The sequence below is a fragment of the Oncorhynchus masou genome, chromosome 26 (assembly GCF_036934945.1).
Source record: "Oncorhynchus masou masou isolate Uvic2021 chromosome 26, UVic_Omas_1.1, whole genome shotgun sequence".
In the NCBI taxonomy this organism is placed as follows: domain Eukaryota; kingdom Metazoa; phylum Chordata; class Actinopteri; order Salmoniformes; family Salmonidae; genus Oncorhynchus; species Oncorhynchus masou.
In genome coordinates, this window is record NC_088237.1 from 16,424,346 (window position 1) to 16,437,955 (window position 13,610).

The 13,610-nt window shown below is 44.5% G+C and overlaps 1 protein-coding gene across 1 annotated transcript in view; it reads left to right on the forward strand.

Annotated features, from left to right (window-relative positions):
• The window catches only part of LOC135515100 (uncharacterized), a 34,420-nt gene that overhangs the window by 13,697 nt on the left and 7,113 nt on the right, over nucleotides 1-13,610 (forward strand). Inside the window, exon 2 of the mRNA XM_064938930.1 lies at nucleotides 7,077-7,123. Within this exon, the coding sequence (XP_064795002.1) occupies nucleotides 7,077-7,123 (47 nt within the window). The remainder of the gene's footprint in view (nucleotides 1-7,076; nucleotides 7,124-13,610) is intronic.

Consider the following 13,610-nt stretch of genomic DNA (forward strand, 5'->3'; position numbering starts at 1 on the left):
CGAATGCTACTGCTCACTCAGCACTATTAAACTGTAAAGGGAAACTGTAAAGGGATGCAAGACGAATGCTACTGCTCACTCAGCACTATTAAACTGTAAAGAGAAACTGTAAAGGGATGCAAGACGAATGCTACTGCTCACTCAGCACTATTAAACTGTAAAGGGAAGCAAGACGAATGCTACTGCTCACTCAGCACTATTAAACTGTTTTAGCTACCGCCTCGTCTACTACTTTCAATTCTCTACTATGGTTCTTGTCTCAGAGCCTTACTGATCTTTTGTATCTGTTGAGCCAAACCGACACGCTAATTCACACAGCATGGCTTATTGTTCACGTGTCCTATTGGGAAAAATGTATTCATTGTGTCTTTTTACTCACCTTTCCACCTCCATTTCCTCATCAAAGAAGCGATGATTGAGATTCTAAACATGGTTATAGTAATGATAGTAATAATGATAATGGTGATTATAGTGTACTAGTAATACTAATAGTGATTATGATTGTAATAGTTAGTAATAGTAATAGTATTATTAGTAGTGGTAATGGTCTCCTGTGAGTGTTCTTAGTGCTCAGTGCAGTGTGTCTTGAAGGAGCTTAACTCAGCCCTTTCTGTGTGTAGTCTAGCATTGCCCCCTACTGAAACCTCAGCTGCTTCTCTTCTCTCTGTCGCTCCTCATCCTCATCTACTCTCTCTCCTCATCCACCTCTACTCTCTGTCTCCTCATCCTCCTCTTCTCTCTGTCAGTAGTTCCTTACACATTCTCCATGAGGTGAATGGAAAAAAGGAAACCCAGACACAGCCCTGTCTGTGATGACCAGCTCACCCTTTACCCAGGGAGAGGCAGAGAACGACAAGCGTTGACATTCCTCGATTATTACACCACTTCAGATGTCCAGTCAGGAGCACCCCCCCCTCTCTCTCTCCCTCCCTCGCTCCCTCTCTCACTCTCACTCTCTCCCCCCCTCCCTCTCTCTCTCTCTCTCTCTCCCTCTCGCTCCCCTCTCTCTCTCTCTCTTTCCCTCTCTCTTACTCCATCTCTCTCTCTCTCTCCCCCTCTCTCCCCTCTCCCCCCTCTCTCTCTCTTTCCCCCCCTCTGTCTCTCGCCCCTCTATCCCTCTCTTTCGTTCTCTCTCCATCTCTTTCCATCTCTCCATTCCCCATGTATCAATGCTTCAGCTGACTTATTTGGTCTTTTTTTGTGTGCTGGTATTTCATTAGGATCCCCATTAGCTGTTGCAAAAGCAGCAGCTGCTCTTCCACACAGAACATGAAACATGATATTCAGTAATACAGAACATTAAATGACAAGAACAGCTCAAGAAAAAGAACTACACACGTATAAAACAAGAAAAACAAAATGTTCTCTACTGACTCAATACTAACAAAACCAAGAGAGAACTTCAATTAAATGCCTTTATCATTTAACGTTTAGCATATATTACATTTACATTCAGTAGCATCTATGAGAACATAAACATAATATTTAGGTCAAATAGGGGAGAGGCATGTGGTGAGGTGTTGCTTTATTCGTTTTTATGAAACCAGGTTTGCTGTTCACTTGCGCTATATGCGATGGGCAGGGAGTTCCATGCAGTCATGGCTCTGTATATTACTGAATGTTTCCTTGAATTCGTTCTGCATTTGGGGACTGTGAAAAGACCCCTGGTGGCATGTCTGGTGGGGTTAGTGTGTGTGTCAGTGCTGTATGCATGTTAACTATGCAAACACTTTGGATTTCTCAAAACATTCATGTTCCTTACAAAAAACAAGCAGTCAGTCTCTCTTCTACTTTTAGCCAGGAGAGACTGGCATGCATAGTATTATTAATATTATTTCTCTGGTTTCATTGACGAGCCAGCTGCAGTTTTTCTAGGTCCGCTTAGCTGCACCTGACTATAATCAAGATAAGCTCAAACTAAAGCCTGCAGGACTTGCTTTGTGAAGTGTGGTCCAAAAACAAAAGCTGAGCATCTCTTTATCACGGACAGACCTCACCCCATCTTCACAACGATTGAATGTTTTGACCATGACAGTTTTACAATCCAAGTAATTTAGTCTCCTAAACTGCTCAACAGCCACGTTATTCATTATCAGATTCAGCAGAGGTCTAGAACTTAGGGAATGAGTTGTAGCAAATACAATGCTTTATTAAGTTTTATGTGCTGCACTAGTTGATGTAACAGGACACAGTGAGCTTTGACATCTTCCTTTACCTTCCCCCTCCTTCCTGTGTCATCGCTAAAGTCAGAGGGGGTCATCCTTGCATCCTTGAAATGCTTTATGATTTGTGTGTGTGGGTGTGTGTGTTTGATCAGAGTCCTGTGTAAAGTGTTGTTGATCTTCGCTATTACTATTTTTTTGTGGTTGTGTTAAGATGTGAACATTTACATATTAAAATGAGTGTTATAAATATTTGCGGATTGGTTAACAGTATGCCTATGAGTGTGTCCGTGGTGATGTTCCATCTCTCTCCCCTGGCGTGGGGTGCGTCTGGGCCGCCCCTGGGTTTTGGGAGGCTGATGTTTAAATCCTCAAAGTCGCAGGGCCGCTCCGTGCCAAAGCTGGCCGCCTCAGTCCAGAAGTAATCCAGCGCAAATTCCTTCAGCCTCAGTATCACAGGCCCCGCGCTGTGGAGAGGCAAGCTGCCAGGGCCTAGTGTGTGTAGTGTGTGTAGTGTGTGTTTGAGTGTGCCTGTGTGTGTATATATGTGTTTGAGAGTGTGTGAGCATTAGAGAGAGAGTGTGTGTGTGTGTGTGTGTGTGTGTGTGTGTGTGCACACTCAATTCTATGTTTGTTTGTGTGTGTGTGTGTGCATGTGTGTGTGTGTGTGTTTTTGTGTGTGTGTGTGTTTTTGTGTGTGTGTGTGTGTGTGTGTGTATGTGCACCTGTATGTGTGTGTGTAGCAGAGAGCCTCTGCTGCTGCTTGCCAGGCTCCAGCCAGCTGACATTCAGCGGGACTTTCTTGCCTCTCCTCCTGGCGTGTCTCCCAGGCAGCCAGCGGTTTGTTGGCCACAGAGCCAGGAGAAAGTGGAGGCCCTTCATTCTCCTGGTGGAACATCCCCGTGTGCTCGTCCCCCAGTGATAAAACATTTGTCTCTTTACGAGTGGGTTAGGTTCTGAGGGGCGGGAGGAGGAGGAGGGGAGGAAGGGTGTCGGGGAAGGAAGAAAAGGATTGTACACTGTCTTCCTCTTTCTGGTTTTCTCTACTTCACCTGTAACACAATTCCCTTTTTACTCAAGATGGTGCCACTTGTGTTTCTGCAGGGGGGTATGTTGGTCTCCTCAGAGGAGCGTCTTTTCACTCATACACTCACAGATCACAATGTTGCTCTGTAATTCATGACCTCTGTGCCTTTGACCTCTTAAATACTAATGCCACGTCCCTATAGTCTGTTGATCTAATTGAACTGTAATGATTAGAAATACTTCATGCAAAGCTGGTGCAGAATGCAACATAATGTCTTGAACATTGACATTTAATGAGTTGCCTGTCTGTCTTTCCCTCGTTCTCACTTTGACGTTAATAAATCTGAACATTATTGAATCCTATTTAAAGAGAACTGGGTTTGAGAAAGGCTTTGGAGAGACAATAAAACATCCTGTTTTTAATGTTCATCTCGCCGACTTTCATGTTCATACGCTATCTGGAATTAATTGCTCTTGTGTGTGTGCATGTTTGTGAATGTTTGTGTGTGCATGTTTGTGTGTGTGTGTGTTTGTGTGTGTTTGTCTCTGCATAGTTATGTGTAGTAGAGGTGTATATTGTGTGTGATTGGGAGTGTGTATGCCTGAATTTTTGGTGTACATCTGTGTGTGTTTGGTGAATGTGCTTGTAATGTTGTGTGTAGTAGAGGTGTACACTGTGTGTGCATGTGGGTGCATGCGTGTGTGGGTGTGTTTGTGTGTCCCAACATCACTCAACAAACAGCCAGGAGACGCAGAGAAACAACTGTGTCCTAATTAAAACGATGTGTGTCTGTTCTTGTGTGTGCAGAGTATTATACTGCTGAAGCAGTTTTACGCAGATCCAAACTCCTTTTCCATATATCTAAAAAGGATGCGTTATCATTATCAGCTTTTCCTTCATGTGAAATAGGATATGTACACTCTTCTATTCCCCGTGTAGATGCTCAGTACACATTAGATCACCAAAGGCCATTCATGAAAGCCCACAAAATTGTCAGAGACTAGGGCCTCCCGGGTGGTCAGTGGTCTGTGCCACCAGAGACTCTGGGTTTGAGCCCAGGCTCTGTCGTAGCCGGCCGCGACCTGGAGGTCCATGGGGCGACGCACAATTGGTCCAACGTCATCCGGGTTAGGGAGGGTTTGACCGGTAGGGATGTCCTTGTCTCATCGCGCACCAGCGACCTCTGTGGCGGGCCGGGCGCAGTGCGCGCTAACCAAGGTTGCCAGGTGCACGGTGTTTCCTCCGACACATTGGGGCTGCTGGCTTCCGGGTTGGATGTGCGCTGTGTTAAGAAGCAGTGCGGCTTGGTTGGGTTGTGTTTCGGAGGACGCATGGCTTTCGACCGTCTACCACGAAATTGGCGAAATTGACTCCAGTCACCCAAGTTATAGACTGTTTTCTCTGCTACCGCATGGCAAGCGGTACCGGAGCGCCAAATCTAGGACCAAAAGGCTCCTCAACAGCTTCTACCCCCAAGCCATGAGACTGCTGAACAATTCATAAAAATCGCTACTGGACTATTTACATTGACCCCCCCTCCCCCTCCCGCCCTGTACACTTCTGCTACTGGCTGTTTGTTTGTTACCTATGCATAGTCACTTCGCCCCCACCTACATGTACAGATTACTTCAACTAACCTGTACCCCTGCACACTGACTCGGTACCGGTGCCCCCTGTATATAGCCTCGTTATTGTTATTCTTATTGTATTACTTTTTATTATTACTTTTTATTTTAGCCTACATGGTAAATATTTTCTTAACTCTTCTTGAACTGCACTGTTGGTTAAGGGCTTGTAACTAAGCACTTCACGGTAAAGTCTACACTTGTTGTATTCAACGCATTTGGCAAATAAAGTTTGATTTGCTTTGATGTGATGATGGACTCAGTGGGCAGTGGGGTCAACCTCCAAACAGAAAGAGAAGTTAGGATATTAAACCCCGGAACAGAACCAACCCAAACACATTCTGGTTAAAGAGTCTGCATCCCAAATGATTCCCTGTCCCCTTCGTAGGTCATTACTTCACCCTATTCTCCCTGGGCAACGGTAGTGCACTACATAGCAAATGGGGTGCAATTTGGGACAGATTGCGAGAGCTGAGACGGTAAGTCAGACGCGCCATTTTCACCGTTTTTTTGTATAAAATGTCAGCTAATGCAGTGTGTGCTGGCGCCAGTGGTGTGTAAGGCTGTACGGTGGCACTGTCAGTAATGTGTTTATGTAATATCCTTCACATTCCATGCTAAGAGCCTCCAACTCTACCAAGTTCATTCAAGCAGGACACGCAGTCACACACACACACACACACACACGCACGCACGCACGCACGCACGCACGCACGCACGCACGCACGCACGCACGCACGCACGCACAAATGCACGTAAACACGCAGTGCACGTACACAGACACAGACACAGACACGACACGACACAGCACGACACGACACAGACACACACACACACACACACACACACACACACACACACACATGCAAGCACATGCACACACACACACACACACACACACACACACACACACACACACACCTGTGTTATAGTCCTGTGTTATAGTCCTGTGTTTTAGTCCTGTGTTATAGTCCTGTGTTATAGTAAACACAGCCTGTGTTATAGACCTGTGTTAGACCTGTGTTATAGACTGTGTTATAGTCCACAGACACAGACACAGACACACACACACACACATAGACCTGTGTTATACACCTGTGTTATACACACACGCACTGTGTTATAGTTCTGTGTTATAGTCCTGTGTTATAGTCCTGTGTTATAGTTCTGTGTTATACACTGTGTTACACACACACCTGTGTTACACACACACTGTGTTATAGACCTGTGTTATAGACCTGTGTTATAGACACTTGTGTTATACTGTGTTATAGTACAGTTCTGTGTTATAGTCCTGTGTTATAGTACACTGTGTTACACCACACACTGTGTTATAGACCTGTGTTATAGACACTGTGTTATAGTCCTGTGTTATAGTACTGTGTTATACAGTCCTGTGTTATAGTACTGTGTTATAGTCCTGTGTTATAGTCCTGTGTTATAGACCTGTGTTATAGTCCTGTGTTATAGACCTGTGTTATAGTCCTGTGTTATAGTCCTGTGTTATAGTCCTGTGTTATAGTCCTGTGTTATAGTCCTGTGTTATAGTCCTGTGTTATAGTCCTGTGTTATAGACCTGTGTTATAGTCCTGTGTTATAGTCCTGTGTTATAGACCTGTGTTATAGTCCTGTGTTATAGTCCTGTGTTATAGTCCTGTGTTATAGACCTGTGTTATAGTCCTGTGTTATAGTCCTGTGTTATCCTGTGTTATAGACCTGTGTTATAGTCCTGTAAGTAGTTCTGTGTTATAGTTATAGTACTGTGTTATAGTCCTGTGTTATAGTCCTGTGTTATAGACCTGTGTTTTGTCCTGTGTTATAGACCTGTGTTATAGACCTGTGTTATGGTCCTGTGTTATAGACCTGTGTTATAGACCTGTGTTATAGTCCTGTGTTATATAGTCCTGTGTTATAGTCCTGTGTTATAGTCCTGTGTTATAGACCTGTGTTATAGACCTGTCCTGTGTTATAGTCCTGTGTTATAGTCCTGTGTTATAGTCCTGTGTTATAGTCCTGTGTTATAGACCTGTGTTATAGTCCTGTGTTATAGTCTGTGTTTTGGTCCTGTGTTTGTGTAGACCTGTGTTATAGACCTGTGTTATAGTCCTGTGTTATAGTCCTGTGTTATAGACCTGTGTTATAGTCCTGTGTTATAGTCCTGTGTTATAGACCTGTGTTATAGACCTGTGTTATAGTCCTGTGTTATAGTCCTGTGTTATAGACCTGTGTTATAGACCTGTGTCGTGGTCCTGTGTTATACAGGCCGTGCTTGAGGAGAGCTCTGGGAACGGGACGTCAGTCTCCAAGAGGTTTGGGTGTTGTTTTTAACCCCATCCATCATCGTCATGCCTCCTCAGACAACTGACTGTAGAGCTTAGGGCCTCTGCCTCTGATACCATTACAGCTCTGTTGTATACTTCTGGACATTATACGAGGGAGAGGGGGATGGGGGGAAGGTTTGAGTGGCTAGTATGACAGAGCCGTTTACAATATGCTATACTGGACTTGGAAGTCCATTTATAGATATTAAATATTAGATATTAGATATTTTCATCAGAACATTATACCTACCGGTGAAATTGGGAGAATCTGGTAAACAGTAAAAAGGAGGTATCACTTACAATGTGATCACATCTGCCCATTTTTCTAGTATCCCCAGTATCTTCTCTGTGGTGGAAAGTAGCCCACAGACCCATGCAGACAAAGCCCATGTTAGGCTGCATGCCAGAGAGTTGTGGAGCAGAGCTGGATGGAGAGGGGCAGCTCTCTGTGGTGCTGCCAGTAGCCGACTCTCTCTCTCTCTGCTCATCTTGCCAATGCTCCTGCCTACGTCTTGCCAGTGCTGCTCCTCTCCTCCTCTCCTCTTTTCCTCTCCTTCTCTTCTCCTCTCCTCCAGCCAACGCTCCATCTGTTGCTTAGGAATGGAAATCTTCCCTCCTCAATGTGTCTCTATGCCACAGCAGTAGAAGCTGTGACTCCATCTTGGATCCAACTGCCTCCTGGCTGCACTGGAGCAGATGTCAGAGAGGCCCCAGAACAAGGAAACAACGGCACAGTCACTGTGTCAGGATAATCCGCTGTGGAAATTACCTTTAACTGAAAATTGTTTATTTTTCCAGAGTCTGATAAATAAATATTTTTCAATAAAGCGATTTCCCCCCCGAGAGACAGCCTTTATGGCGATAAATAAAACAGGAACGTGACAATGGTACTGTCTGAGGCCTCTCTGAAGGGGGAATCAGCAGCGAAGTCAAAAGGCATTGAGCTTCACTGGGAGCCATTGTCTGCGTTGACACCCTAATCCTTGCCACAGCCATGCAGGTGTTGTGCACCATTCAGGTGCTTTGAGGCAGCTTTCAGCACGGCGTGATTGCTCCTCTGTATCCCCACTGATGTCTCTACAAGGAAACAGTGGATCAGTGTTTCACTGTTTCAGCGGCCCGCTGTCACCTGTCACACAGCCGCCGAGAGAGCCACATTTACAGCACAAAGATCCCCTTAGACTGCCATTGTGACGGCTTTGTGCCAGAGCCCCTTTCTCATCAGCGCCATAATGATCTGCGATTAAGTCCTTTACAGGTGTTAGAATGGTGGGTGTCAGTCGAACAGTCGAGCGGGGGGCACAGGTAAGCCCCACAAGCCACAAAGATGAGCAGGGGTGGAGATGTGGGTGTGGAGGAAGTAAAGTATTTCTGATTTGTGTTTATCGCAATGCAAGAGGTGTCAACCTCAAAGAGACAGGAAAGGAAAGAGAGGGAGAAAGAGAGGGAGAAAGAGAGGCATATGTAAAATATATATCTGTTTATTCTATTATTCCCACTGCGTCTTATTGTCACCTTGACACGCTTAGAATTCATGTGAGACGAAGGGGTTGGGGTTTGTTTTTTGGGGAGCTTACAAAACGCAATCTGTTTACCTTTTCCCCAAAGCGTGGGGTTGAATACCTGTGTGTCTGCACTAAGACGTGGCTTATTCAATTTGATGAGTAAAAAGTGTCTTAACGCTTTATCTGGTCTTTGTGTCGGCCCGTCGGTATCTGCTCCCAGCCAGGCAGACGCTCTCCTCCTCAGGAAGCCAACAGCGGAGAGACAGATAAACAGCGACGCCATGTTTCCCCCCCCCCTTTCTCTCTCTCCCTTCTTTTTAGGATATGCGGTCATACACCCGTAGCCTTTGATTATTGTGTAGTCACTCAACAATCCCAAATGAAACCTCTGAGTTTGTCACATCCCCGGTAGGAGTGACAAGAGGGAAACATGTTTCACATTGCTGATCTTTGTGTTGCTGTTTTCTCTTTTTTGCGGATTTGGGGGAATGATGGATCGGCAGTTTGATCAGTTTGATCTGACGGGTTTTCTTCTGCATATTTTGATTAAACAGAAACATGTAGAAGAAAGTAGCCAGACATGTTTTATCAGTAGCGATGGACACATGGGGCCCATCTCTCTGACTTTGCAGCACAGGGACATTATTGCCTACTGGGAAACTATAACTAAATGCAAAGAAAAGTATTTCTCCTTGTTGACCATATTGAATAAGTAGCCTATGACATAATCTGTAGTTTTTTAAATTTCTTATTGATACCGTACCTGCTCTTTCCATTTCTTATTGGTACCCTACCTGCTCTTTACATTTCTTATTGATACCCTACCTGATCTTTACATTTCTTATTGATACCCTACCTGCTCTTTACATTTCTTATTGATACCCTACCTGCTCTTTACATTTCTTATTGATACCCTACCTGCTCTTTACATTTCTTATTGATACCCTACCTGATCTTTACATTTCTTATTGATACCCTACCTGCTCTTTACATTTCTTATTGATACCCTACCTGCTCTTTACATTTCTTATTGATACCCTACCTGCTCTTTACATTTCTTATTGATACCGTACCTGCTCTTTCCATTTCTTATTGATACCCTACCTGCTCTTTCCATTTCTTATTGATACCCTACCTGATCTTTACATTTCTTATTGATACCCTACCTGCTCTTTTCATTTCTTATTGGTACCCTACCTGCTCTTTCCATTTCTTATTGATACCCTACCTGCTCTTTACATTTCTTATTGATACCGTACCTGCTCTTTCCATTTCTTATTGATACCCTACCTGCTCTTTCCATTTCTTATTGATACCCTACCTGATCTTTACATTTCTTATTGATACCTACATGCTCTTTACATTTCTTATTGATACCCTACCTGCTCTTTACATTTCTTATTTGACCCTACCTGCTCTTTCCATTTCTTATTGATACCCTACCTGCTCTTTCCATTTCTTATTGATACCCTACCTGCTCTTTCCATTTCTTATTGATACCCTACCTGCTCTTTCCATTTCTTATTGATACCCTACCTGCTCTTTACATTTCTTATTGATACCCTACCTGCTCTTTACATTTCTTATTGATACCTACATGCTCTTTACATTTCTTATTGATACCTACATGCTCTTTACATTTCTTATTGATACCCTACCTGCTCTTTACATTTCTTATTTGACCCTACCTGCTCTTTACATTTCTTATTGATACCCTACCTGTTCTTTACATTTCTTATTGATACCCTACCTGCTCTTTACATTTCTTATTGATACCCTACCTGCTCTTTACATTTCTTATTGATACCTACATGCTCTTTACATTTCTTATTGATACCCTACCTGCTCTTTACATTTCTTATTTGACCCTACCTGCTCTTTACATTTCTTATTGATACCCTACCTGTTCTTTACATTTCTTATTGATACCCTACCTGCTCTTTACATTTCTTATCTTATACCACTTTCATGCAGGCTTTGTAGTTTCATTTCAGAGGGTGTCTGGCAATTCTGTGTCTCTCTGGCATTAGGCTTTTTCCAGTTATTGTTGTGAGATGTTTGGGATTTATCTTTCATAATAAGACGGTTCCTCTGGGTTAGATACTGTGGTTTGAATTCCTCTACTTTCCTTCAGAAGAACTGCATGTTAGATGGACCAAAGGAGGATCAGAATCCTAAGTCATTGTTATTCAAAGCTACATCCAAGGGCATTGAGACGCAGAGACAAAGTTAGCCAGAGAGAGATCTCTGTGCTGTGTCAGCACTGAGCTTAAACGACTGCAAAGATTAATCAAGGGGAAAATACACAGGCGTGCAGGCAAACACACACACACAAACAACACACCAGCTCATGTGCCCCCCCCCACACACACACACACACACACAACTCACGTACCCCACAGTTGAATATCTCAGCTTCCCAGCAGTTCAAAGTGTGGTTGGTTTGAAACAGATTAAAAACTGTCTATGAAGTGATGTATTGCAGTTGTCATAGCGAGGGAGGCAGAGATCTTTTTTTGAATAAAAAATCCCTTCTTTCTTCCCACCGCTATCAGCATGAGATGGAAAACTCACTAATCCTGCCGTGGTCGCGTTCGCATCTGTGGCAAATAAACAAAAGCACACCATTTTTCATCTCTGGCTGCTCTATTAGACAGGGATGGGGAGGAGAAATGGGGAGGAAGAGAGGGAAAGAGAGAGAGGGGGCACGGAGACAGAACTAGTGGTGTCAGAGATATGCCAGGTGATGTTTGGCCTTGGTTAATGAACACTACTGTGATGTGTTCCTTTTATCAATTCATCCTGTCTGTCTGTCTGTCTGTCTGTCTGTCTCTCTGTCTGTCTGTCTGTCTGTCTGTCTGTCTGTCTGTCTGTCTGTCTGTCTGTCTGTCTGTCTGTCTGTCTCTCTGTCTGTCTCTCTGTCTTCCTGTCTCTCTGTCTCCCTGTCTTTCTGTCTCCCTGTCTGTCTGTCTGTCTGTCTGTCTGTCTGTCTGTCTGTCTCTCTGTCTTCCTGTCTCTCTGTCTCTCTGTCTCCCTGTCTCTCTCCCTGTCTCTCTGTCTGTCTGTCTGTCTGTCTGTCTGTCTGTCTGTCTGTCTGTCTGTCTGTCTGTCTGTCTGTCTGTCTGTCTGTCTGTCTCCCTGTCTGTCTCCCTGTCTGTCTCCCTGTCTCCCTGTCTCTGTCTGTCTGTCTGTCTGTCTGTCTGTCTGTCTGTCTGTCTGTCTGCAGTCCTGGGGTTGGAGATGCTAAGTTGTCCTCTGAATATGAACAAAACCATGTTATTTTATTGTACTTAGATCATGTTTCATACAAGGAGGACTAGAGAGGAGAGTTATACGTACTGCATATGAGGTAAAGTTGAAAATTTCTCCGAATCCCTCTTCAATCTGAGACCTGTAGCTACAGCGTGTCATTCAGGCCTGCCCCCAGCCACAATGACGTTGATGCTCGGTGTAGCAATAGGTACAGCATGTCTTGTGGGGTTTTGGTGTGCCTAAAAGTTGGTGCTTTACTGATAACCATCCTCAGAAATACCTTAGTGGACAATGAGTCAAAATGTCCACCCTTGTCACTCATTTCTCTGCGGTATCCTACTCCTCTAGCGTTGTTTTGTTTTCCCAAATAAACATCACCTCTCACATCATAATCATCATCTGCAAGCACGACGTGGCCGTGTCGACAAGCAGCTCGGAGAAACGATTTCACATCTGACGCCATCAGACGGCTCTTCCGCACACGGTGAAAACAATTTGTCGATGAGCTGTGGGTAAACGTGTGGCCCTTCCTCTTTCTTCCCCCTGACCCGTGGGAAATGAGATTAGCCATTGAAGGCGGGCAGCAGTGACAATCAGAGCATCAGATCAATACTACTGCTTATCTCTCTGCTTCCTCTTCTCTGCTTTACACTGGAATACAGTAATGCACCTGCAGAGACCCCGTGTGTCCTGATTCGATTAGACATGTTACTGTACACACACACACACACACACACACACACACACACACACACACACACACACACACACACACACACACACACACACACACACACACACACACACACACACACACACACACACACACACACACACACACACACACACGCAGCTACACCTCTCCTCCTTCTGCCTTTTGGAGTAGAGAGGATGAAGACAACTAACTGTCTTTTGTATTTGGTTCTCTGACTGTCGTGGAGTACTGGATGTTTATTGGAGAACCGTCACTTTTCTGTAATATTGAACTGTCTTTGCTATTTTCTGGCGTGTGGATATCTTCGTTTGAGCACTCTCTCTCCCTCTCTCCCTCCTTCCCAGTCTCTCACTGTTGTAATTATGGATTTTATAAATGATGCTGCTGTCCCTGTCAGTGAGTGGCTGGGGAGCAGGCCCTCCTGTCCAGATGATTTGGGATCCAGTGAGGGGGCTGGGCCGTCTGCTCTCTCTACCCGGTAAATAATTATAATTCCCCTGCTCAACGCGGTGGCTGGACACTTCCATAATTACATTGTCAGAGGGCTGGATGATTAGGGAGAGGCTGTGAAGAACGACATTAGGCTAACTGCACTGTGTCTGCATGCAGAGCAGATGACCCCCATCTAACTCTGTCTCCTTTTAATGTGATAGACTAAGCAGGCTGGCGGCGCTGTGATGATGATGATGGTGTTGATGCTTATAGTGGATATGTTACTCGGGGGGTGGAGGTCGTGTGATGATGATGATGATGATGATGATGCTGGTGTTGATCTGCTTCAGCGTGAGGTGCACTTGTGGTTGTTGCTTTCTGAAGTCAGTTCTAGTCAATATTAAAATAATCTGGTCAGGTTCGTTTCAGCTAGTTGACTTAAGTCAGGTTTACTCTGCCGTAGACCAACCTGCCTCCTGACCTCGTAGCTGCATGGCTGCAGATGAGTCCTGCCAACCCACTGCAGATAATAGACATTTACTGGAGGAATACAAATCCCCACACAAACAGA